General features: G+C 42.5%; 1 protein-coding gene across 6 annotated transcripts in view; it reads left to right on the top strand.

The window, feature by feature from the left end:
* The window catches only part of LOC138751754 (zinc finger protein 438-like), a 345388-nt gene that overhangs the window by 148060 nt on the left and 169555 nt on the right, over window positions 1–27773 (top strand). Inside the window, exon 1 of one of the 6 annotated variants that reach the window (XM_069914468.1) lies at window positions 5237–5357. The exons of the other annotated variants lie outside the window; for them this stretch is intronic. Coding sequence (XP_069770569.1) covers window positions 5306–5357 — 52 coding nt within the window. The 5' untranslated portion in view covers window positions 5237–5305. Of the gene's footprint in view, window positions 1–5236; window positions 5358–27773 lie in introns of those variants that run through there. 6 annotated transcript variants of the gene reach the window in all.

Genomic DNA, 27773 nt, shown 5'->3' on the forward strand with positions numbered 1-27773 from the left:
GATGTCTGCTCGAGACCATGTGTGTGAGGAATGGAATACGTGGGTGTCGAGCGCAGAAAATTTGTTTACAAAAGGGGGGGCAATGTGTGCTGCATCACTTGTTGTGCTGTGTAACTTTGTCTTCAAGGCATGGGACAAAGTTAAAGTAGAGACTGTGATAAAATTGTTTAAAAAGTGCAGTATCTTGGGTCACTGATGGTGAAGCTGAAACCGCCTCATCAGATACAGACTGGGATCCGTATGATGACTGTTTAAACAGTGAGAGTATGGATGTGCCTGCTGCCATCTTTGCCTCAGACGATGAAGCGAGGGTGATATTGAAGAGTTCTTAATGTGTTGTTTTCAGACAATGATAGCAATTTTCAAGGGTGCTAATTGGGTTTTTATTTTCAATAAAAATCTCAATGAAAATCTATTGCAGTCAGGGTTTTTTTGGTTTTTTAAGGGTCGACTTGAACGCCAAATCTGCTTTTCATGGGTTAACTTATATGCTGGATCAGCGTGGATTGAATTTTGAGCTGAATTGAAGGCCTCAAAAGTATATCTGGCCTATACTTCGACCCCCCCCCCCCCCACCCTCAACCCCCATTTTTAAAAGAAAAAGTTTTTTTTTGGTTTGATGACTCAACTTGTATGCCAGAATATATGGTATTTATGGCCTTAATATACCATGGTGCCTGCCACATATCAGTGGGCTGATAACGCCTCAAACCGTGCATCTTGGCGCCTCACAGTTTGGCGGGCAGCAACCTCCTTTGAAGAAGACCACAGAGCCCACCTCACTGACAAAAGGCAAAGGAGGAAAAACCCAACACCCAACCCCAACCAACCAATTTTCCCCTGCAACCGCTGCAATCGTGTCTGCCTGTCCTGCATCGGACTTGTCAGCCACAAACGAGCCTGCAGCTGACGTGGACTTTTTACCCCCTCCATAAATCTTCGTCCGCGAAGCCAAGCCAAAGAAAATACCATGGGGAAAACATTTTGGTAAAGTGAGTGATTCCAGTTTGTCAAGAAATTGCTCACTCATTCAAGAATAATTTCACTACATGTTATCAAGTAATTACATTTATTTGGTATCTTCCATGACTTCAGGGCATTTTTGGAGTGACGTACTTTAAAATCGGGTCATTTTTCAGGTTAAGAAAATGTCCTAGCCAATTTGTGCATAGCAAGCTTCAACCGTTTCAGCAATATTGTGGTTATAGATGAATTCTATGTAACTATAGACACTTTCAGACAGCAGTTTAATTCCAGAATATTTTTGGCATTTTGATGGCACTAAAAAATGCTGACCTGGAATTTTGGGGGGTGTGGGGGTCATTTCTGTCCTGGCATTTTTCTCCAGTGAACCTAGTCACAATCCCGGAACACTGCGCAGTCTGAAAGCTGCTTACCTTTGTCCGGCACCAGCTCAGTTATGGAAGATGACTTTGCGATGATACACAACATCTGCGACGCTTCAGTGGGAATTTGAATTACTGAGGCAACAGTCAGCATTCTGAATCAAACCATTAATGAACAACATGGCGGGGAACTGGTGTGACAAAGAGATCCGCGATCCTCACATTGTGCAGAGAACGAAATTAATAGGCCCATTACAGGGACGGTGAAGGATGGACCGTTGCTGGGGAGGCTTGTGCAGAAGCTCAGAGACTGTGGCTTTGAAAGGGACAAGTCGCAGGTTGTTAGCAAACGGAAAAGCCTGCAAAAGAAATCCAACCAGGTGAGGAGTGATCGAGGTGGCCATATTTCGAATTGTGTGGAACAAGTCATTCCTCCCACCCCATTGCTCTGCTAAGCAACATCGAGCTTCTGGAGCTCCAGCTGCTTCTCCTTCCACCAGCAGCAATCTTGATGCCAGTCTCCATTCAGCATTCCAGATGCAGATGCCACAAGTAATGATTCAGTGCCCCGTGCTTGACCAGGTAGAAACTAAATTTTCTGCAAGACTAACATCTTTGTTATGTGTTCCTGCAAGTGTGTTTGCCCATAAATAGCTGCCTTGGTAATGTAGCTGGTGTTCCACTGTATTCTATTGTCCTCCAGGATATCACCCATGGAGAAAAAACAACCAAAAGCAAATCAAAGCCAAGGTGGAGATGAGAGAGATGTTAAGTTCCATGGAACGCGAGGATGTGAAGAGGGAGGGTTTTCGATTGGAGATCATGATGGTATATGAAGAGCAGCTCAGAGAAGATGTATGCGAGGCGTTGACGACTGCACTGGTGTAGGACAGACATGTGCAGGCTGAGGAGATGAATGGCTTCAGGAATATGTTGAAGGACTTCCAGGCAGCGTTAAAGCATGAAATGATGGGACCCCTTGGTTCCTCTGCACGCATGCACCCTGCACCCACTGTTCTGCATCAAACCACCCATGTGACAGCAACGCACCCCATAACCTCCTGCATCACAACCGAATGAAGGCATGCAACACCCAGATGAGACGTACAAGCCATTTCAATCATCCTCCCCCTCCTACTCATCCCCTTTCTCCATTAAATGCTCCAGCATGGTTATTGTTTTCTATTTGTTGACAGATGTAAATAGTTATATACAGTTGAATTAAAATCTTTATTGCTTTTTAAAAGTTTCCAGTTATCTACAAAACTCTTGCATGCGTGCTGTACATATACTAAAGGTTGGTAAGTGCTTGCTTAAAATGCCTCACGGATAGTCTAATGACTGCGTGCTTGGGCACCCTGATAATCATCACCCTCAGGTATATCAGCCAGCTTGGTATTCCACACTGGTATGAATTGTTCCTTGTAGATTTCACATATATCATGTAGATACAACAGGCAGCAACAACATAAGATGCAAAAGCTTATGTATGCTTAAGATGCATCAAGCTACTTGGCCAGGCACCTCCAGCGACCTTTGAGACATCCAAAAGCATTCTCCACCATCATCCTTGCCAAGCTCAAACGGTAGTTGAAACTTTGCTGATGTTGATCGAGTGCATCTCTAATTAGATTCACAAGGATTTCCACTCTGTTAACGGTCATGGATTTCTGTGGGCAGAGCAATGTAGATTTATAATTACTCTAGGTGACCTCTGAACTCACAAACATCCAGTTCACTCATGTTTTCTGCCAGGATAGAACCTGACAATAGGAGTTGTCATAAGTTTAATTTGAACTAGTCAGTCAACCATTATTTCAGTTTGACAGGTATGCTGTTCATTGTCAATTTTTCTTAATGGTAATGTGACAAAAAGCATGGTTGATGCTGATTGCTCCACAAGGAAATAACTGTACAGTGGGTTCATAAACTTACTTCATGTGGAAGGAAGTTCCTACCCTGATCCTCGGCCTTTCTGTAGAGGGGCAAGTTTGCTAAGATTCAAGTATCATGCGTATGACCAGGCCAACTTGCATAGACGTCTATTAAACTGGTACAACAAAAAGTCTGTGTTTAGATAGATTCATGAGACATATTAATTGATAAAGGCAGTCGGGTGTAACTTAGGCCATGATCCTTATCATTGGTTGTGGTCCACAACAGCTTGAAGCACAATGGAATGCCAACCTTTCTGCTTGTAGTAGGCTACTGCATCTTCAGGGGGAGGTCAGATGGGAATACATGTGCCATCGACGGGACCAGCACATGTTGGATACCCCCGTTCTGCAAATCTGTCGATGGCTCCTGAAGGTGTGTAGCATTTGGCAGGTTAAAACTTTTAATTAGGACCCTCTTCATTGCTCCAGTAACCTATTGTACCAAATCATACACCATGAAGACATTGACACCACAGAGCTACGAAAAGTCTAAGCCGAGATTCTAGAGCTTGTTGCCAGTTCATTGTCGTGCGCCGCAGGTGATGCTCAAGGAGTTCCAATATAAAGTCAAAAATAGCCCAAGACATATGGAAATGACTCTGCCACTTAACCTCATCAAAATTGTTGAGGACATTAGACTGCTTTGTCTCCCGCTCTCTCCTCCACATCCTTCTATCAGAGACCATTGTGATATGACTAAGTAAGCATCTCCATGGCGTCTAAGATCCGTGTGTCTTTCTGCCTCATGCATCTCTCTGCTTCTCCTCAAATCAAATTCTCCAAATTATTTCTGATCGTATGAACATGTTGCTCACACGTATTCTGCATCCTTCTGTGTGCCATGAAGTTGAGTACAGCACACATGAAATTTGCTTAATTTACCATTAACGATATCGGTTCAGGCTGTATCGCCATATATTTTTAGAGATGGATTTGACAGACGCATATGTTTTATATCACAGTGGATGTCGATGCTGTTGTATCACATGACCTGCCTCTTCTGGTCCAGGAATGCCGGCCTTCTGTTTGAAATTACACCCTGTCCTGGCATTTTGCCGACTTTGCTCAATTCTGTGTGAACGACAGAGTCAAGCTTGAACACTGGATATTGCTGAGTCCTCATGGCAATATCGTGGCATTTTTGTGTAAAATTGTCTTTAGGAATAGAGAAAATCCCAAAAGACTTCTGTTCCAGTAATTTGTTCTGTAACTATTGTTATCCTGTTGTGTTTTGTTTGTTGATTTATCGTTTTTGGGTAGGAAAAGGGGATTAAAAAAATTAAAACTCGCTATAATATGCTCTGTAAAAGGGTAGAAATGTTCTGTGTTTGAAATGCACGAGTCTGTAAAATCAAAAATAAAATAATTGAAAATAAAACAAGTCCAGTAGTATTGAGAGCTGGTTTGGGCTTGGCCCTGGTGCTCCATTATAAACTGTTGATACTTTGTATTTAGGGCACAAGCACAAAATGTGCTCCGAGGGTCTGGTGACATTGGCCTGACAGGATATGAAAGAACTTGGCAGGACAGAACAGAAAAAGAAAGTGTGCATGGTTGGCTTTTTTAAATACATCTGATTTTTTTTTTAGTTCTTATAAATTGGCCACTGATTATATTTTGAAGAAATTCTACAGATCAGCCAAAACTGTCTTTGCAAATAGAATTCACTCTTAAGAGGCAACTTGAATTGAGGGCTCAGCAAATGTTGGCTTGAAATAGATTTGTGTGTCGTGAATTCCATGAACCCAAAATAGCAGGTGAAGCACACATTGCAAAGCTGTTCTTCAAATGCAGTTCTATGCATTAAAATGCAATTCTAGGCATCTTGCTGGCAGAATAATGGATACCTGTGAAGCAATATTTAAGTGGTTGTAACTGAGATGCATTAAAACAAATGTGATTGCAGTTTTGACATTTCTGTTAAATTGCACAACTTTCCCCCAGTATCGTTTTGTGCTCTGCAAGTTGTGGCATTTGAAGTGTGACAGAAAACATTACTAACTGCCTAGGAATCGAATCGAGATGCCCTTATATTTAAGTCCCACTTTGACATCACTCGTATCTAAAAGCAGAGGTAAGTAGCTGTATATTTTGGCTGCAGTAATAGCAGCCAGGGCGTGGCTTTATAAATGTTTGAAAGTTTAAGGAAAACTGCACAGTTTACCATTTTTATCTTTCAGTCAGAAAGTTTGATGAAGGATTTTGAATCTGTGTGCATACATTGCTACTAATAACTCTACCCAGCTAGTTTCAAAGTCTGGCAGCAAGGAACCATTAGTTATGTTTTTGTTCTGAAAGAGTTACATTTCTATTTCCTGTGTTATTCCCTCTGCTCTCTCTCTCTTTCTTGTTATTATTGTCTTGGTGTTGAATGTTCCCAGGCTCCTTTAGCCTCCTGGCTTGCAAGTTACAGCCAAGAATGTCCCAGGTGAATGTGTGGGCAGGACATTCTTGTGTAGGATAAATGTAAACCCTCTTCCTGTGCAGGAGAGACTGTTGCTTCACTTTCGGCTCTTTAAACCATCTCCTGAGAAACTCAGCCCAGGTGGTATCTTGTTATTGTAAAGGTAGCAACTTTGAATTGTTGTCAGATTTGATTTTTGTGAATTTAATTCAATGTTTTCCAAGTCCAAATGTTATGCTTGTGTGATATAAAATTGTAATTACCTATGCTGTTTTCAAGTTCTCAGATAGAATGAGAATTAACAAAACCTGTGTTAGATGTACATTTTTATGTGAATAAAACAAACTTTCAACATATTTTAGGAGTATTGCCATAGAAACACAAGAAAAATATATTTAAGACACTCAGTACAGCTTCAATTATAGTGCACTGCCAAATTACAATATTTCAAGGCAACATATCGAAGGTTTCTCCACCCTCCAAAACAATGGATCTGGCAACTGAAATGAGACTCTGTCACATGATTGCTTTAGAGCTGTATTTTCCAATCTATTCTACAATACTTTTGTTCTGTCAAGGTGCAATCACTGATAAGGTGAAGCCAGACTTGAGTAAGGATAGTGAGGATCCAGGATGGCTGGATTGCTTTCAATAAGTGTTGAGTTGTCTGTCTCCTTTTATGTTCTTTTAATATCCTTATTTTTTATAAATCTGTCTGGAAGCAATTAAGCAAAACTCTGGACCATTTTTTCCGAAACAGATTTTTTTCTCTCTCATCACGAGACCTGGACGTAATGGCGAAAGGTTTTTTTAAAAAAAAATTTATTACCATCTGAGAAAATATGCGACACTGCCTGCTAAGTTCAATTTTCAACACGGCAGTATGCTTTTGCATTTCACATCAAATAGAGATGAATTTTTTTTTTGGGCACAAAAATAGAACGAGAAAAGGAGCCGGTCGATGACACTAGGACGGTGGAATAGTAGTTTGGCACGGATTAGATGGGCTGAGGGCCTGTCATGTACCATCGTTGCAATGCATTTACATTAGTATGTAACCAAGGGAAGGATGATGTGTTAATTTGGATCTGAGCTTTTGGAAGAACCTCTTCAACTGGTGTAAATTTATTTTCATGGTGAATACCTTGCATAAAAGTGAAATGTAATGTAAAATGCGTTTTGCTTCCCTTTTTATTTCTCCTCTCCTCACCTGAAGGCAGAAGTGTTGCACTGTGATGCTATTTGAATGATTTGCTGCTCACTATCTTGTCCCATAACCTAATGATAATTCTTCAAGTGGTTGTTGACTGCCTTGGCCTGCCCTCACCTGATCTTTGCATATAACGTGAAGGTGGTTTAGAATAATGATCAATTGTGTTGCTTATAAGATTTTAAGAATATCAATTTACTGTGACATGAAGCCCCAAAAAGGCAGAAGGAAACAATCATTAATTTGGAAGGGAGAAAAAGATAGGTGTAGTTTGCTGATGTTGCGCTGTTTAGATATTTGGCATTTTTGCCATTTAAATTGTCAAAATATCATGATTTAAATGAAATTCCAAATCTAGAGTGAAATATTACAGCTCAGGTATCCCTCTCTTGAAAATGATCTTTAAGATTTACCCTATTTGATGGCATATAAGACCCACAGGCATATAAGATTCCCCCTTCATTTCAGCAGGGAATATTAAGAATTTTTTGTGTATTTATGGGTAAGCATGTAATCTTATTGAAATATGTAGCTACGGTATAGCAAAAAAATGGACAAAAAATGCAATTACGATAACAGGAGAAATCTTTTTAATAATAATACTGCTGTAATTTTCAAGAGATAACAAAAGCAGCTTAGCAGAATACATTTTATAAAAACAAACCACAACTGTCAGTCTCTGCACTGCCCTGCTCTCTCCTGGTGGGGGGTGTGGGGGGGGGGAGCAGGGCAGTGGGATCAATGTGGGGACTGGTGGTGGGCTGTCAGGGGAGGGAGCAGGGCGTCGGATCAGTTTGCGGGCTGTCGGGATGGAGCGGGGCCGTGAGATCGGTGTGGGGGCTGATGGTGGTCTGTCGGGGGCAAGGGGGAGGAGCAGGGTATCAGGACCAGTGCAGGGACTGACAGCGAGCCGCCGGGAGAGTCTCCAGACAATTCGCCACCAGCCCTTATGCTGATCCCACTGCCCTGCTCCCCCCTGACAGCCCAATGATAGATGGCAGTGATACTAGTGAGCCAAGCACCATTATCACCCCAATTTCAAGTTTGCATACAAGACCTGGTGGATATTTTTGAGTAATTTTTTTGGGAAAAATTGTGTCTTGCATTACACAGTGGGATGTCGAGATCCAGGTTTTGGAGTTTGCTGATCAATTCTGAGAGAATGATGGTGTTAAGTGCTGAACTGTAGTCGATATGCATCCAAGGGTTCTGAAGGAAATGGCAGAAGTTATAGTTGATGCATTGATGGTCATATACCAAAATTCCTTGGATTCTGGGCAGGTCCCGGCAGACTGGAAGACAGCAAATGTCACGCCACTTTTTAAGAAGGGATGTAGGCGGAAGACTGGAAATTATCAGCCAATTAGCTTGACGTCTGTAGTTGGAAAAATGCTTGAAGCCGTCATTAAAGATGAAATAGTGAAACTTTTGGAACGTAAGGATTCAGTTAGGCAGACGCAGCATGGTTTTAGAAAGGGAAGATCTTGTTTGACAAACTTGTTAGGATTCTGAGGATATAATGGGTGCGGTGGATAGAGGGGAACAGGTTGATGTTGTATATTTGGATTTCCAGAAAGTGTTTGATAAGGTGCCGCACAAGAGACTTATCAGTAAGTTACAGGCAAGTGGAGTCCAGGGAAGTATATTGGCCTGGATTGAAAATTGGTTGTCTGACAGGAGGCAGAGAGTCGAATAAATGGGAGTTTTTCAGGTTGGCAGAGAGTGGTAAGTGGGGTGCCGCAGGGGTCGGTGTGAGGCCCACAACTGTTCATCATTTACATTGATGACTTGGAGGAGGGGATAAAATGTAGTGTAGCCAAGTTTGCGGATGACACCAAATTGAGTGGAAGAGCAAATTGTAATGAGGATGTGGAGTGTCTGCAGAGGGATATAGTTAGGCTGGATGAGTGAGCAAAGGTCTGGCAGATGGAGTACAATGTTAGTAAGTGTGAGGTTATCCACTTTGGCAAGAAAAATAAGAGCTGAATATTATTTAAAGGGTGAAAAGCTCTAGCATGCTGTTGTGCAGAGGGACTTGGGAGTGCTTGTGCATGAATCGCAAAAAGTTAGGTTGCAGGTGCAGCAGGTTATTAAGAAGGCAAATGGAATGTTGGCCTTCGTCGCTAGAGGAATTGAATTCAGGAGTAGGGAGGTAATGTTGCAACTGTACAAGGTACTGGTGAGACCGCACCTGGAGTACTTTGTCCAGTTCTGGTCTCCATATTTGAGGAAGGATATACTGGCTTTGGAGACGGTCCAGAGGAGGTTTACTAGGTTGATCCCCTGGGATGAAGGGGTTGACTTATGATGAAAGATGAAATTGTCTAGGATTATATTCACTCGAGTTCAGAAGAATGAGAGGAAATCTTATAGAAACATATAGGATTATGAAGGGAATGGATAGGATAGATGTAGGAAGGTTTTTTGAGCTGGCCGGGGAAACTAAAACGAGAGGACACAGTCTCAAGATTTGGGGGAGTAGATTTAGGACAGAGATGAGGAAAAATAGTTTTTCCCAGAGAGTAGTGAATGTTTGGAATTCTCTAACCAGGGAAGTGGTTGAGGCTGCCTCATTAAACATATTTAAAATTCGGTTAGATAAAATTTTACATGATAGAGGAATTAGGGGATATGGGGAGAAGGCAGGTAGGTGGAGTTAGGTCATAAATTAGATCAGCCATGATCGTATTGAATGGTGGAGCAGGCTCGATGGGCCATTTTTGGCCTACTCCTGTTCCTACTTCCTATGTTCCTATAAAGAGCATCCTGATTAATGCATCTGTGCTGTCCAGGTGTTTCAGGGCTTTGTGTCGAGCAGTAAGATGGCATCTGCCGTAGATCTTTTGCTCCTCCTCATTGACACTCAGTGCAGGTGCAACACAAGGATGTGTCCTTAGCCCACTGCTCTACTCTCTTTACTCCCATGACTCTGTGGCCAGGCACAATTCAAATGCAATTGACAAATTTGCTGATGACGGCATGATTCACAGTAGAAACTCTGAGACCTGGGTCTTAACACCTCACTGTGTAATTGGATCCTGGAATTCCTCTCCTCTAGACCACAGTCAGTGAGGATTGGTCAGAATATCTCCACAATCTCCATTAGTACCGGAGCACCACAGGTTGCATTCTTAGCCCCCTGCTCTTCTTGCTTTACCCCTATGATGGTGTAGTTCGGTCTGACAACACCATCTACAAATTTTCTCATGATACCACGATAGTGGGTTGTATAAAAAGAAGTGATAAGTCAGCAAGCACATAGGAGGGAGATTGAAAACTTGGCCGAATGGTACACCAACAATAACCTCGCTCTCAATGCCACCAAAACCATGGAGTTGATTGTTGACTTCAGGAAGGGAAAACCAGATGTGTACGATAGTTATCATTAGGGGATCAGAGGTGGAGAGAGGGTGATCAAGTTCTTGGGAGTCACTATCTTGGAGGATCTCTCCTGGAGCCGACACATTCATGGCATCATGAAGAAAGCATGTCATTGCCTCTACTTCTTCAGGAGCTTGTGGTGGTTTGGTATGGCATTGGAGGCCCTGGCAAATTTCTACAGATGTGTGGTTGCAAGTGTGTTGAGAGGCAGCATCTTGTTCTGGTGTGGGGGCACCAATACCACAATCCTGCAAAAGGTAGCGGACACAGCCCAGGACATTAGAAGCCAACCCCTTCCCACCAGTGAGAACATCTACAGGGAACACTGCAGTTGGAGAACAGCAGCAATCATGAAGGATCCACACCACCCAGCACACACTCTGTTCTCATTGCTACCATCAGGAAAGAGGTGTAGATGCCACAAGACTCGCACTACCAGGTTCAGGAACAGCTTCTACCTTCCACCTTCAGACTCCTCAACAACAAACTCAATCAGAGACTCATTTAAGGACTCTTTTGCGCTTTATTGTTTGTTTATATTTCTCCTCTCTGTATTGCACAGTACATTGTGTGCAAAAAGAATCTCGGGGTTGTATGACATGTCATTATGTACTCTTACAATAAATCTGAATCATGCACTTCAGTGAGGAAGCATATAGAAGTGACATAGATCGGCTAGTTAACTTGTGTCACAAGAACCGTGTTTTCAACGTGAGCAAAACTAATTTTGGACTTGAGGAAGGGGAATCCAGGAAAACACAAACCAGTCCTCATCAAGGGAGCAGCAATGGAGAGGGTAAAGAACTTAAAATTTGTGGGTGTCAGTATCTCTGATTATCTCTCCTGGGGCCATCATGTCGATACAATCATTAAAAAGGCTTTCCTAGGAGTTTGAAGAGATTTAGCTTCCAAAGCTCCAGAGAAAACCACTGAAGTTTGCACAACCTCTCCTTTTAGAATAATGGCAGCCCAGATCCCATTGTGATTTGTATAATATTGGCGTATTACTGGAATACTGAGATTGTAACAAGTGTCATGGCTTTGTGCCTAAAACTTAGATACATCTGGATAAGTTGCTCCACAAATAATTACAATTCTCTCACCAGAATGAATTTTTTTGGAGCCCAGAAATGACAGATATGTTGGTGTAATGCCTTCTCATGCATGTGGAGCTCAGTATATATTTTTCCCCCTTGTGCTCAAACCCCTTAATGGTGTTACCCTCCTTCAGTGGAATGGGCAGTATTCAAGAACTCTGCTGAGGATCTGAATCATTACACCAGGGCTGTCACAGACTCTATCAAAACTGTTGTGGGTGAGTGTGCCATTACCAAATCGTTCAAGCTTTTCCTCAACCAGAAGTGCTGGTTGAACAATGAAATCCAAAGCCTGCTGAGAGCCAGATCACAGGCATTTAAGACTGGAGATCCAGAACACTACACAAGGAGCAGGTATGACCTACGAAAAGCCATCTCCCGAACAAGATGGATATTCTGGACGAGAATGGAAACAATGAAGGATGCCTAACAGCTGTGGCATAGCATAACCTGCTACAAAACCAAATCCAGTGCAGTAGGAGACAGCAAAGCTTCACTCCTAGATTAACTCGATGTTTCATGCATTCATTTTGACCACCAGAACCCTCACACATCCCCACGCCTTCTAATGATCTTCTACAGTCAGTATCAGAGGATGACGAGTAGGCTGCCTTCAGAAAAATGAATGCAAGGAAAGCATCTGTAAACTGAGTACCCAGCCGAGTACTGAAAACCTGTGGTGACCAACTTGCCAATGTTTTCACAGATATCTTCAACATCTCACTCCAGCTGGGCATGTTACCAACGTGTTTCAAACAGCCGTTAATTATACTAGTCCCGAGAAGAGTGCGGTAACTTGCCTGTATGACTCCTGAGCAGTGGCACTCACATCCATAGTGAAGTATTCTAAGAGGCTGGTCTTGAAGCATCGTCAGCTCCTGTCTGCCTGCCACAACACCATGTCTACGGCAGATGACGTCTCACTGGCAATACACAAAGCCCTGGAACACCTGGACACCAAAGATGCATACATCAGGATGATTTTTATGACCACAGTCAACATTCTCCCCTCAAAACTGATCAGCAAAATCGAAGACCTGGGCCTCAATAATCCACTGTGTTAATTGGATTCTGGATTTTCTCTCCAGACTACAATCAGTATCTTCTCCTTCAGTACTAGACCATCAAAGAGCTGTGTATTTGTCCCCCTTCTCTACTCGCTTTACACTGGTAAGTCAATAACACCATCTGATAATTCTAGCGTAGTCATTTGTATAAAAAGGGGCGATGAGACAGCATACAGGAGATTGATAACATGGGTGAGATTATTGTTAGTATACCAATGTTGCCAAAACCAAGGAGCTGATTGTGGACTTTAGGAAGGGAAAACCAGAAGTGTCCAGTGATTGTTGGGGCATCCAGAGGTGAGGAGGGTGAGCAAATTTAAATACCTGGGAGTCACTATGTTTGAAGACCTTTCCTTGGACGAATGCACTAATGTCATTGTGAAGAAAGCACATCAGCATCTCTACTTCCTCAGAAGTTCGCAGAGGGTTGGCACAACATACAGAAATGCTGGAGGAACTCAGCAGGTCCATGACTCCCTTGTCCACTCTTCCCTTCCCACAAATTGACTCCTTGTCATCTACCCCTGTGGCTGCAGGACCCACAACTTCTCCCTCGCCACAGATCCAAACAGTCCATCTAAGTGAAGCAACACTTAACTTGTAAATCTGTAGATGTCTTCTACTGTTGTGATCTCCTCAACATCGGAGAGACTGGACACATACAGGGAGATCACTTAGTTGAGCGGCTCTGCTCTGTCTGCCACAATAGTGGGGATCTCCTAGTCCCCACCCATTTCCCTGCTAACATGTCCATGTTCTCATGCACTGCCAGACTGAGGCCACCTGAAAATTAGAGGAACAGCACCTCATGTACCATTTGGGAACTTGCCAACTGGATGGCAGTAACGTTGACTTCTCCAGTTTCTTTTAGCCCCTCTATTCCTACGTCTCTGTTCCTCTTGCTCGGTCTTTCTTCCCTTTCCCCTCAGTCTCCTTTCCTCAAGTTCTGCATTCACAGTCAAACCCCCCCCCCTCCCCCAATCAATTCTCAACTTTTCTCTCCTGTCTTCCTATCTATATCCAATTAACATCTTTTGTCTGTTGGTCTGTGCTCCTCCCCCTGCCCTTCTAATTCAGGCTCCTGCCTGTTTTTACACTCATATCTTAAAGAAGGGCCCAGGCCCAACACGTCGGTTGTATATATTTACCACCTATGGATACTGAGACCTGCTGAGTTCCTCCAGGATTCCTGTGTTTTTACTATAATCAGAGCATCTGCAGATCTTCGTGTTTCACTAAATTCAATCGGAGACTCATTTAAGGACTCTTGCACATTATTTATTACTGAATATTTTTTTCTGCACAGTTCATGTACATTTCTTTCTTTGTTTACATTTCTATTTTTTGTATACTTTTCTTGAGTGCAATTTTTTGCACTACTGACAAATAGAAACGTTGCCTCATCTGCAGTAAAAAGAATCTCATGGTTGTATGTGATGTCATGTATGGTCTCTGACAATAAATCTGAGTCTCTTTCCTGATGTCAGCAATGAGAACAGAACATGACCTGGTGGTGTAGATCCTTGATGATTGTTGCTGCTCTATGACAGCAATGTTCCATGTATATTTCCTTGATGCCAGTGATGCACTGGGCTGTGCACACTACCTTTTGAAGGGCTTTTCACTCATGGGAATTGGTGCCCCATACCAGGCTGTGATGCTAGGTAATTAGATTGTCAGTGCTTGGAGATGGACATTCCTCTTGTTTTATTATCATTCTATCCATACAATTGAGCCACAGAAAATTGAACTGTATTCTAAAAATCTATTGTACATTCTCATGTTATTTGACTATTACACTACATTGCAATGAATTGTGCTGAAATGTGCTTGAGAATCCTTTGATTGAGGTGTCTGTGAACAAGCAGTCATAAATGGAAGTTCAAAAGCTAACTGTTTCTAAAAAGCAAGCTAATCCTTATCTTCCTTTTCTCCGGTTTGTCCAACGGCACCCACACCGAAAAGCAAAAGCAATTTGCAATACACAGAAGCGCTGGAGAAACTCAGCAGGTCACGCAGCATCTATAGGACGCAAAGAGTAACCAACGTTTCGTGCCTAAGCCCTTTGTCAAGGTATGAGCAAAAAACCAGACATGTTCCTGAATTTAAAAAAAAGTGGGGAAGAAAGAGGAGAGAGGGAAGGGGCATGAGGAGGAGAACAGGCTGGTGGTTAACAGGTTATAGGTGGGAGGGTAGAAGAGAAAAATGCTGAGAAGTGATAGGGGGATGGGGTAGCTCTCTGACTGGAGAAGGAAAAGAAGGAGGTGACGAGCTGAACGAAAGGAGACAGGGCTAGGGAAAGCAAACTGGAGAAACCAATGTCAATGCCGTCTGGTTGGAGATTTCCCAGATGGGATATTCGATGTGGTTCCTCCAATTTATGGACAGCCTCAGTTTAGCAGTACATGAAGCCATTGATGGACATGTTGCTGTGGAAATGGTGTGTGGAATTAAAATGGTTGGCCACTGGGAGGTCCCTGTTATTGCAGTGCTCAGAGTGAAGGTGCTCAACGAAACATTCTCCCACTGTGAGTTCAGCCTCTCCATTGTTGAGGAGGCCTCAGTTGGAATACCGGATGCAGTGAATGACCCCTGTGGATTCACAAGTTAAGGGTTGCTTCACTTGGAAGGACTGTTTGGGTCTCACATGGGAGGTGGTCAGAATGTAAGTGCAGCATTTCTAGGGGGTCAGTGGGGTAGGGGGTGATTAGCAAGAAGGATTGAGTGGACAAGGGAGTCTCTGAGGGAATATTGAAAGGAGAGTGGAATGAGGTGTCTGGTGGTGGGATCATGTTGTAGATGGTGGAAATTGCAATTGCAGATATTGACTTCTGTTTGCGTTAAGGCCCTTCCCCGAGTCGCTCTCTTTCCCAATCCCTGTTTCCTTTTCTCCAACTCCCCACCCTCTTCTATACCCTGTTGATTTGGAGAGCTACATCCTCCCCATCACCAGTTTTTTTTTTCTCTTCTATCTTCTTATCTATATCCATCTATAACCTCTTGCCTGTACTCCTCCCCTGTCCTCTCTCCTTTCCTCCCCCCCCCCCCCTTTTTATCCCGACGTCTGCCTGCTTTTCGCTCATATTTTGACAAAGGACTTGGGCGCGAAACATTGGTTACTCTTTACTTCCTTTTGATGCTGCGTGACCTGCTGAGTTTCTCCAGCACTTTTATGTATGATACAACAATCATAGCATCTGCAGACTTTCCTGCTTAACTCCAAGATAAATTTGATATTTAAGTGGAGTTTGGGAATAATATTTATTTTTGGCTCTATTTTCAGGATTAAATGGGAAAATCATGGCTGATCCATACATATACATAAATCATGTCCACATCCTGGGATGAGGATTTTTTAATATCCTTCAGTCTTCCAGTGAGCATATTTTTGGCAATACAACTTCTTCAAAGAGCATCATCACACAGACAGCAACGTGGCACATTACACATAATGTGCAGAAGCCCTCAGTTTTTGCAATTGCGTGTTCAGTTTTATTTAGTTTGCATAAATTAAACTTCTGCAATTCTATACCAGATTCTACTAATGCAGTACCTTTTAAGTAAGCCTTCTGCTTATTACTTGTTTCTCTAGTATCTCCTAGCAGTTGAGAAAAGCAATAGCAAGTACATCCTGAGCTCAAATCCTCTCTGGGATTATGGGAAATTTCATTTCCATTAAATAACCTGGAAATAGAGATTCTTATAAAAAGTCTAAATGAATAGTGATAAACCAGATAGAATAATTCTGATAATTGAAAGTTCAAGAAGAGCTGATAATGGAAATTTTGAATCAAATCAGGAAATCATTACAGAGAAATAAGTGGGAGAATGGGGTTGTTCTCTGAGAGTGGTCATCAATTTGATTGAGGAATTTTTTTGTAAAGAAATAGGATAGAAAGCATAAAATGCTAAATACCTAGCAGGACAGGCAGCATTTATGGAGATAGAGAAGGGGTCTGAATTGGAGAAGTGAGTGAAGTGCCAGTTAATGAAGAAATCGAAGGCTGTGTAGTTTTAACCAGGAATCATGGCTTTTATTAGTAGAAACTCAGTGGTATGATGATGGGTGTGTACACAGTTATAGCTGAATTGTGGTAGAGATAATACACGTCCAATGTCAGTAGAGCAGACTAAGTACAGCGAAAGACTGACAGCATGACACAGATTCATCACAGTGAGAAAATGTGCAGAGTGGCGTGACTAAAATGAGTATTTGTGATGGGGGTGAAGTCACAGGTTGTCTGGAAGATGATGCAATGCTTTGAGTTTTCCAGCTGGGAGATGAATGGTGATTGTTAGGAGAGAGAAAAAAAAAATATATACTGGAATTGGGAGATGCAGAAATCAGAAGAAAACTGGAAATACTGTATGGAGAGAGGAAAAACTGAGTTAACAACAGTGAGTATATATCGAGAGAAGCAGAGCGGGCAGCAGAGAAATTTATCAAGAGATATCGGGTTGATGACTTAAAATCAGAACTGCCCTGTTCTGACTAATATATTTATTTGAAATGACTGAGTTCAATATTAAAGGCTGTAATCTGCCTTGAGTGCAGATGAGTTACTTCTCTTTGAGTTTACTTTGGTTTTTGTTGGGATAATAGTAGGGCCAAAGTCAGAATGGGATGGAGAAATTTTGTGGCAGGCAACTGGAAGGTCAAGGCTGATTTACAGATTGAATGCAGACATGCTGCTGGATGAATACCAGAACTGTTGTGTATCCCTAAAATGAAGGGGACCCTGTTGTGGTAACCAATGCATTCCATTGACTAGCATCAAAACAAAGCACTGAACTGTAACATGTCAAAGTTGCTCCGAGTCCTGATGGAATCACAGTCAATATCTCAAACATCTGGGGATGGCTATCAGAAAACAAAATATTCATTATCTTCACTACGAGTATACAATGAGTGCAGTGTGATGGCCTACAAAATACTTGACCAGTAGTTATTTGACCAGACTATTACAACTGTCTCTCCCAAACCCACAAGATTAATTGTACACCAAGATTCGAGTTTATTATCATCAGATTGTACATATACAATCCAACAAAGCAGCATCTCTGGACTCACAATGCACAGTACATAAAGAAAACATAAGTACCATATATACTCAGGTAATTGTCGAATTTTTTGGATTACTTTTGCAAGACATAAAAGGGGGGGGGGGGGTGAGGTTGACTTTTACACTGGTCAAACTTTTGACTTCGTAAGTACCTGTGTCGTTCAAGGTGTCTGGAGCTCAGATGACTGGGACTGGTGGTAAGTTTATGGTTGGGGCATTGGGAGTTAGGATGAGTGGGGCTCTGGTGGGTGAGTTTTTAGGATGAGGGTCCACTGTTGGGGGCTCTGATGGATGAGGGGCTGCTGTTGCGGCGTTGGGAGCTCTGATGGGCTGGGGCATTGGAGCTCTTGTAAGTGGGTAGCCAGGGTGAAGGTCCGCTGTTGGAGCATCGGGAGCTCTGATGGGTGAGGGGCTGCTGTCGGGGCATTGGGAGCTCTGATGAGCTGGGGCATTGGAGCTCTGGTGGTCGGGGCCAAAATTAGGGGTGGTTGACTTTTGAATGGGTCATACAAAAACATCCAATATTTGGGCCAATAAAGGGGGGGGGGGGGTGTTGACTATGACATAGTATTGACGGTTACAGTAGTATAAACGGTAATAAAGGTATATAAATATTTGGGATGATTTCCACAGTTGCAGGATACTGTTTGTCAGCCTCACCGCCTATGGGAAGAAGGAAGTCCTGATTTTATTGTTCATGTATGGTTGAAAACACTGTGTGCTGGATACAATTCCTTGAGCCCTCTTTAGAGAGTGCTCCAAGTAAGTTATGTCAGTAGAGTAAAGGGAGACCCCAGTGATCCTCTCAAATTTTTTAATGATTCTCTATAGCACACATGTCAAACTCAGGCCCGCGGGCCAAATTTGGCCCGTGATATAATTATATTTGGGGTGGGGATGGAAGGGGGGGTGGGGATGGAAGGGGGGGTGGGGATGGAAGGGGGGGTGGGATGGAAGGGGGGGTGGGATGGAAGGGGGGGTGGGGATGGAAGGGGGGGTGGGGATGGAAGGGGGGGTGGGGATGGAAGGGGGGTGGGGATGGCTGGAGGATAGGAGACAGGAGGAAAAGAGGGAGACGAGGGGTTACCAGAAATTGGAGAAAATATTGATGCCATCAGGTTGGAGACTGTTTTGAGATTAAATATATAGTGTTGTTCTTCCAATTTGTTGGTGCCCTCAGTTTGGCAGAACATGAGGCCATGGACAGGCATGTCAGGGTGGCAATCGGGTGAAAAATTTAAGTGTTTTTGGCTACTGTAAGGCCCCTGCCATTGCAGGAGATAGAGTGAAAGTGCTCAATGAAGCAATCTGTATCCAGTTTCCCCGATGGAAGCTGGTTTCTAGTTTCCCTGAAGTGTATCTCAATGCATTGTGCATTAAAAAAAAATCGTACACAAATTATCTTTTAAATTTAGAAGAAAATTAGTTTTTACCAATTTTTGGATTAAAAAAATGTTATGTAAGGGGTAGAATCCTGCTTTTTATGATAATTGATTGAGATTTTTTTTTGTATTAGGGACAACTAAATATTTTCCACAGGGCTGGTAGTATCGAATGGAGTTAGACTAACTAAAACCCATTTATTCTATGAAATTTACTGGGGCTATAGGTATAAATGGCTGCCAAATGAGATTTCACTCCCTTTTGCAACTAAAACAGTAATTAAAGAGCTAATGTTTGCTGGTTATATATTCCAAAATTAGCAAATATGATTATTTGCTCTATTAATAGGATAGTGGTGCAACATTTTGGCATTGGGGAACAATTTGAACAAAACTCCCATTCTTTTTATTGGTAATATCACCGCGTGTGAAGACTAATCTCAGCATGTGAAGAAAAGGTATAGTGCATGTATAAGAGGTTGAGATCTGATTCACCTAATGGAGCTACAAAAGATGCACCTTTTGAGATTTTGAGTCCCCTTCTTGCTTCTCCCCTCCTTGCTTCTCCCCTCCTTGCTTCTCCCCTCCTTGCTTCTCCCCTCCTTGCTTCTCCCCTCCTTGCTTCTCCCCTCCTTGCTTCTCCCCTCCTTGCTTCTCCCCTCCTTGCTTCTCCCCTCCTTGCTTCTCCCCTCCTTGCTTCTCCCCTCCTTGCTTCTCCCCTCCTTGCTTCTCCCCTCCTTGCTTCTCCCCTCCTTGCTTCTCCCCTCCTTGCTTCTCCCCTCCTTGCTTCTCCCCTCCTTGCTTCTCCCCTCCTTGCTTCTCCCCTCCTTGCTTCTCCCCTCCTTGCTTCTCCCCTCCTTGCTTCTCCCCTCCTTGCTTCTCCCCTCCTTGCTTCTCCCCTCCTTGCTTCTCCCCTCCTTGCTTCTCCCCTCCTTGCTTCTCCCCTCCTTGCTTCTCCCCTCCTTGCTTCTCCCCTCCTTGCTTCTCCCCTCCTTGCTTCTCCCCTCCTTGCTTCTCCCCTCCCTTCCTTTAGTGTCAATGAAGTGTTCCCATTTGAAGTGATGATTGACCTTCATCTCTATGGATGCTGCTTGCCTGGTCCTTCCAACTTATCTTTGTTCCACTTAATATTCATGGCGTTGGGTGATGAGTTTTGGCATAAATGATGGCTCCTCAGTTGCCTGACCTAGAAAAGGTTGATGTGGAAGTTGGAATGCTAGAGCACACCTTGTTAGGTTTTAGCTGCTTGTGTCCTGATGTAGCACAAAGTAACAAATTTGTTTGGATTGTAAATCATATAGTACTAAATACTTGAAGTTGCAAAATAAACTTAAAAATAAATTGTAGCTTAGTCCTGTGCAAGACAGACAAAACTGTAGAAAGTTGCATTTAGTTTAGTGGTAGAAACATAAGAAACTGCAGATGTAGGAATTTTTCGCAACCAAGAGCAGTGGAGGGACTGAACAAGTCGGGTAACTTCCATGGAGAGGATTCTCCTGTCTTAGTCTTGAAAAAGGTTTCTGACCTGAAAAATTGACCGTCCATTTTTCTTGAGGGATGTTAAAACATTATTCAAGAGGGTGATCCCTTGCAAGGTGTCAGGTTCTGATGGCATACCTGACAGGGTACTGAAAATCTGCACCAACCAATTAGTCGGAGTGTACGCAGACATTTTCAACCTCCCATTGCGGCAGTCAGAAGTTCCCACCTGCTTCAAAAGGGCATCAATTATCCCAGTACCCGAGAAGAGCAGAGTGAGCTACCTTAACAACTACTGCCCAGTAGTACTAACTTCTTCTGGGATCAAATGCTTTGGTCATGGCCAGAATTAATATGTACACAAGCATATATCTGAACCCACTGCAATTCACCTATCGTCACGATTGCTCTGCAGGAGATGCAATATCACTGGCTCTCCAATCAGCTCTGTATCACCTCGAAAACAGCAATTCATGGGTGCTCTTCATCAACTATAGCTCAGCCTTCAATACCATTATTCCCTCAGTGCTGGTCAAGAATCTACAAACTCTAGGGCCTGTACGCCCCCCTCTGCAACTAGATCCTTGACTTTCTCATCAGGAGACTCCAATCAGTACGAATTGGAAACAACGTCGTCTCCTCACTGATCATCAACACAGGCGCACCCCAGGGATGCGTGCTTAGCCCACTGCTCTACTCATTATACACCCATGACAATGGCCAGACACAATTCTAATGCTATCTACAAGTTTGCCGATGACACCACAGTTGTCAGCAGAATCACAAATGGCAATGAGGAAGCGAACAGGAGGGAGATCGATCAGCTCGTTGAATGGTGTAACGACAACAACCTTGCGCTTAACATCAGGAAAACCAAGGAGATGATTGTGGACTTCAAGAGGAGGTCAGGGAAGCACAACCCAGTCCTCATCGAGGGCTCAGTAGTGGAGAGGGTCCAGAATTTAAAATTTCTGGGTGTCAGCATCTCCGAGGATCTGTCCTGAGCCTCTATTTTGATACAGTCATAAAGAAGGCTCAGCAGCAGCTATATTTTGTGAGGTGTTGAAGGAGATTCAGTATTTCACTGAAGACTCTTGAAAACATCTACAGATGTTCCATGGAGAGCATTCTGGTTGTTTGCATCACTGCCTGTTATGGAGGCGCCAACTCTCAGAACAAGAATAAACTCCAGAGGTTTGTTAATTTGGCCTGCGACATCACAAGCACCAGACTGCACTCTTTCAAGATCACCTGCATAAAGCGGTGCCTTAAAAAAGCAGCCTCTATTTTCAAAGACCCTCATCACCCAGGCCATGCCCTCTTGGGATATCTAATGCTAGAGGAAAATGCATAGTAAATGGTAGGATGCTTCGCATCATTGATGTACAGTGAGATCTTGGCATGCAAGTCCACAGCTCCCTGAAACTGGCAACATGAGTAGACGTACTGGTTTAAAAAAAAGACAAGCATCGTTCTTGCCTTTATCTGTTGGGATATTGAATATAAATTGTTTATGGTCCATTGTCATGTGTACCGAGACACAATGGAAAGTTTTTTGCTGCTCTTTAGTCAAGTCGATCTGTCCTTGAGTAGAACGGGTAATGTAAAGTACATTTGTGGAGTATCTTGTAAAAAAGAAAACAGTTGTGTTTAAAAACAGTGTAAGGGCAGCATCATTTTCCTAATAACTCCATTTCTTTTCTTTGGCTTGGCTTCGCGGACGAAGATTTATGGAGGGGGTAAAAAGTCCACGTCAGCTGCAGGCTCGTTTGTGGCTGACCAGTCCGATGCGGGACAGGCAGACACGATTGCAGCGGTTGCAAGGGAAAATTGGTTGGTTGGGGTTGGGTGTTGGGTTTTTCCTCCTTTGCCTTTTGTCAGTGAGGTGGGCTCTGCGGTCTTCTTCAAAGGAGGCTGCTGCCCGCCAAACTGTGAGGCGCCAAGATGCACGGTTTGAGGCGTTATCAGCCCACTGGCGGTGGTCAATGTGACAGGCACCAAGAGATTTCTTTAGGCAGTCCTTGTACCTTTTCTTTGGTGCACCTCTGTCACGGTGGCCAGTGGAGAGCTCGCCATATAATACGATCTTGGGAAGGCGATGGTCCTCCATTCTGGAGACGTGACCCATCCAGCGCAGCTGGATCTTCAGCAGCGTGGACTCGATGCTGTCGACCTCTGCCATCTCGAGTACCTCGACGTTAGGGGTGTGAGCGCTCCAATGGATGTTGAGGATGGAGCGGAGACAACGCTGGTGGAAGCGTTCTAGGAGCCGTAGGTGGTGCCGGTAGAGGACCCATGATTCGGAGCCGAACAGGAGTGTGGGTATGACAACGGCTCTGTATACGCTTATCTTTTTGAGGTTTTTCAGTTGGTTGTTTTTCCAGACTCTTTTGTGTAGTCTTCCAAAGGCGCTATTTGCCTTGGCGAGTCTGTTGTCTATCTCATTGTCGATCCTTGCATCTGATGAAATGGTGCAGCCGAGATAGGTAAACTGGTTGACCGTTTTGAGTTTTGTGTGCCCGATGGAGATGTGGGGGGGCTGGCTGATGGAGGACCTCAGTTTTCTTCAGGCTGACTTCCAGGCCAAACATTTTGGCAGTTTCCGCAAAGCAGGACGTCAAGCGCTGAATTAATAGCCTGATAACAACAGGAAAGAAGTTGTTGTTGAATTTAGTGATGCTTTTAAAAGAGTTTATCTTCTGCCCCAACAGAGGGGGGAGAAGTCAGCTTGTAGATGTTTAAAACTTTGATTTGGCCAAATGTGCAGTATTATGTGCAATTCTCGTCACCATATCATTGGAAGGATGGGGAGGCTTTGGAGAGAGTTCAAATGAGATTCAGTAGAATGTTGCTTGGATTGGTTATTATTAGAGGTTAGTTAAACAGATTATTTTCTCTAATGCATTGTAGACTGAGGGGCAACCTGATAGAAATATATAAAATTATGAGGAGCGTAGTCGGTCTTTACCCTCGGGTGGAAATGTCAAATAGTAGAACCATAGTTTAAAGGGCTCGATTTTAATATTTAAGGAAAAGTTGGACGAGAGAGGAATGGAAGGTTATGGGCTGGGTGCGGGTCCATGGGACTAGGAAGGAAAAGGTGTTTGGCATGAACTGGCCTTTTTTTGTGCTGTTATTGTTCTATGGTTATGGAGTGATGGGGATGCTTTTTTTCCACAAACACAGCGCTGCGATGGAAGATGGTAGAATCAGATATGATAGCAACATTTAGGAGACATTTAGACAGGCACATGAAAGGTCAGGGAATAGAGGGATACAGACCATATTCAGGTAGATGGAATTTGTTTAGATTGACATCGTGATTGGAACAAACATGATAGACCATGTGGCCTTTTCCTGTGTTGTACTGTTCTACGTTTGAGGTTTGTCACATGTCTGAGTGTTTTGTGATTTTTTTCTTACTGCTGAATAATGGTGGACTGAATTTTTCAAACCTGCATACTAGGTAAAAATATATGCTATGAAAATACTTGCTCTATGAATTGAGAAGACAATTCTCCTATCAACTGTTAAACAAACTGTCAAAGCAGCAGGGTACCTGTTTTTTTCCCCCCAGGCCTCTGCTGTGGACAGGAAAAGATTTAGCAAGTTTCGCTAAATGGGAAACTTAGAAGATGTTATCAAAGAGCTGTAACTACTGCTTCCAAAGTTGCCATTTCAAAGGGAATGCTGTGGAAATTGAATATCTTCTATTTATTACTAAAGTACAGTAGAAGTCCTAAAATCCAGAATGCTCGGTGATTAGATCGGTCTGGATTTTCCAGATTCTTGAGCAGTACTTATAAAATTCAAAAGTAGGCTGGAATAGAGATGAGCATGTAAATGTTGATAGTTTATTCATGAGCAATTATAGCATGCTTCATTTATTAAAAAAAAAGCAGTTTTAAATAAAAATCAAGCCAACACGACAAAAATATAAACAATTTTTTCAACCAAACCAACTTCTGCTTCCAAATTAGTTCAATTTCACTTTTTTATTGCTTACTGTTATTTAAACTACATATGGTACGTTCCAACTACCTGACTTAAGGATTGCAGATTTCTCAAATATCAGTATTAGTAAACAATTTTTTTACAGTTTAATACTCATCTGCTCATTGTTGTGGTTATGTTTAAATTCCTTAGTTACTTTTTGTAGATCTGTATCCTAAATCCAGACCTCTGATTTTCAGAACTGGTTATTCTTGATCTCCACTTTTATTGATAACTATTGATTTGTTTCTCCCACAAGTTAAATTCTATTCTGTAAGAAATTTCATAATTCACAAGCCTTTGATTTTCAAGAAAGAAGAAAAACCTTTTAATTCGCTCCTGACAGACACAACCTTGCACTTCTGGTCATCTTTGAAAAATTTTTTGGCACTTTTTCCTGTGCATTTATATAAAAATGTATGTTTATCCTCAGCCGTTCCCCAAGTTATGATAACATCTTGCATATGAACAGGTTTTATCATAATGGAGATAAAGGATTGCTTGGCTGGAATTCCACTACCAGCAATTGGTTAAATATCACCATTTCTCTGGCCGGGCTTGCTTTCCTTGTAGAAAGCTGAGGGGGAACCTGATGCACCTCAAAATTGTGAGAGATGTTGGCAGGCTAGATTATAAGAAATTTTTCCCCATGCTCAGACATGGGCTTAAGGTGAGGAACAAGAAGTAAAGAGGAAATTGGAGGAAGAATATTATCAGCCAGAGTGTTCTTGAGGTCTGGATTGCCCTCTAGTTGGAGGCAGCTACTCTCAAAGAGTGTTAGCATCTGGAGTAGCCCTTGAATCACAAAACTTAATAGGCTATGGATCAAATGCTGATAAATAAGGTAATTAGAAAATAATAACAAAGTTGATGAGCTTTACTGTAGGTGGAAATATGCTCAAGTTCCAGATAGACTCTGTAGTAAATGTATCCCTCCAATTTATTACATGTGAAATAACTGCAAATGCAGAGAATGCTGAACATGAACCATGCCTTCAGATACTTTACACACAAATGAAAATTATTTACTGAGCAAAAGGCATGAAACAACGTGATGAATGACAAAAAGAATTTATGAACACTTGAAACAATTAATAGTTGTAGTTGGCAACGGATGGTTTGTACAGTTTGCTTCATTTTCATCATCTGTTTGAGGCCCATTACCTCTGCAACAATGGAAATTAAATGAAGTTTTGATTTGGTTTCATACAGATCTCCATCAGGCTTGAAAGGCATCTGGTCGAAGGCTGGTCGTTGATTTTTGTTTTGATGGTTGTCATGAAATTAAATTGATCAATGGTGATCTTCCAATAATAATGGAAGGTGAATTCTTTGACATCTTTTGTCTATCAAACCTGCTTGGTTTGTCTATCAAAATGTTCCAACATTTCTGACTGTTTGCTTTGGTACCATGCCCTTTGATTTTAATTTTTTTAAAATAAAGGTTATTTTCGTAGCTAGTTGTTGATTTTGATTCTTGAATAAGGCAAAACATTTTGAATGGTGGGATTCTGCCCTTATTATAATGATATCAGCAATAAACATAGGTTTCATAGACCATTGGGGCCAAGGTTGAGTTCCTCCACTCTTTGGATTCTGGGGCCAAGAACCAAAGTTCTTATTTGCAGGTGCATAAAATGTACCAACAACAATAATATAAATTACTGTATTATGCCATGATACAGAAAAAGAGATAAATGATAAATAGCTAAATATTCACAGCTGCAGTCAATGCAAAAGAAAAATGGCATTTCAATTGTGTAAACAATACTGCTCATTGCACCAAATTTGCTGGGCTATTAGCAAGTTTCAAATGAAGAGTCTCAAAGTTCCCAGTGCTTTCCTTGATCTATGTTCTCTATTTTGATGGGTCACAGCTGAACAACACCAATGAGTCAATGAGGCTGTTGTATTTCTTCAAGGAGGCAAAAAGAACACTTTCTAATGTTTTCTCTGCCCTCCTTGTAATCTCTTGCTGTGATGGAGCGCAGAATAGAATGCAGAGAACTCTGGCGGTAATATTCTAGGTGACAATGGGGGTGGCTCATTGTAATTAGATTTATCTCCTTACATTTCAGATAATCAGCCATTTCATATATCTCTTGTTTCTAGTCTTGATTTTTTAATATTCTATTTATCAACCAGAGGGCAAGGCTGCTTTATCAGATATGGTTTTCAGACTACAATGTCGGGAAAATCGTGGAATTTTTTTTAGCATAATTACTGCCCATGTGGTCGTTCACACTGGGTGGCTTTTTAGACTGCAAGTACGTGAGTGCAACAGTCCCAGTGGTTGGACATGCAGTAGAGTGAATTGCTGTTAACAAATTTTCCTGGTACGATTTATACTTCAGGCTTCCTTCAAAAAGTTGTACGGTTCTTGCAGGATAAATTGTGGTGCAGGAATTGACTCAAAATTCCTGCACATTCATTTTTAGTGGCAAAATTCCTTGATTGTGCCGTTACATGCCTGCAATCTAAAAGCCATAAGTGTGAGGTTAGACATAGACCTGGCTAACAGAGAACATACTGGATACCGCTGACCAACCAGACTTTTCCACCATTTATAGATTGGATCGGAACTTGGATTGTGGAAAATGGAGAGGGGGCGGTGTGTGCTTTTTTGTTAATACTGGCTGGTGCACAGATATTGGGGTTATGCCGATCTACTGCCTTAGAGGAAATCTCAGTTAAATGCAGAGTCTTCGATCTACCCCAAGAGTTCTTATCAATGATTCTAACCGGAGTTTATATCCTTGCTGATGCAGATTACAAAAGGGTACTTGCAGAGCTGCATGATGTGGTCAACAAACAAGAGACGGCTTAGTCCAACGCACTACAAATCTTAGTCAGTGATCTTAAAGGCCATGTGTCAAGAAAACCCTGCCAAATTACCACTAGCATGTAACCTGCTGCACCAGCGGTTACAGCACACTCGATCACTGCTGCACCAGGACAAGGAAGGACTACCGTTCTTTCGGAGACCACATTTTGGCAAGTCAGATCGCCTGGCTGTGCTGCTTCTGCCTTCATACAGATAGAGCCTAAAAAGAGAGGCTCCGGAGATCAGGACAGCTAGAAAGTGGTCACAGGAGGCTGAAGAACATTACAATATTCAAGAACTCAGCTGAGGATCTGAATGATTACACCAGGGCTGTCACAGGCTTTAACCAAACAGCTGTAGATGAGTGATTTCCCCACCAAATAGTTCAGGGTTTTCGCCAACCAAAAGCCCTGGATTAACAATGAAATCTGGAACCTGCTGAGAGCCAAATCAGAGGCATTTAAGTCTGGAGAACCAAATCAACATAGAAGGAGCAGGGATGACCTGAGAAAAGTGATTTCCTGGGTAAAGTGGAGATTCTGGAGGAAAATGGAACAATAAGGGACACCTGGTAGTTGTGGTAGGGCCTA

The sequence above is a fragment of the Narcine bancroftii genome, chromosome 1 (genome assembly GCF_036971445.1).
Source record: "Narcine bancroftii isolate sNarBan1 chromosome 1, sNarBan1.hap1, whole genome shotgun sequence".
In the NCBI taxonomy this organism is placed as follows: domain Eukaryota; kingdom Metazoa; phylum Chordata; class Chondrichthyes; order Torpediniformes; family Narcinidae; genus Narcine; species Narcine bancroftii.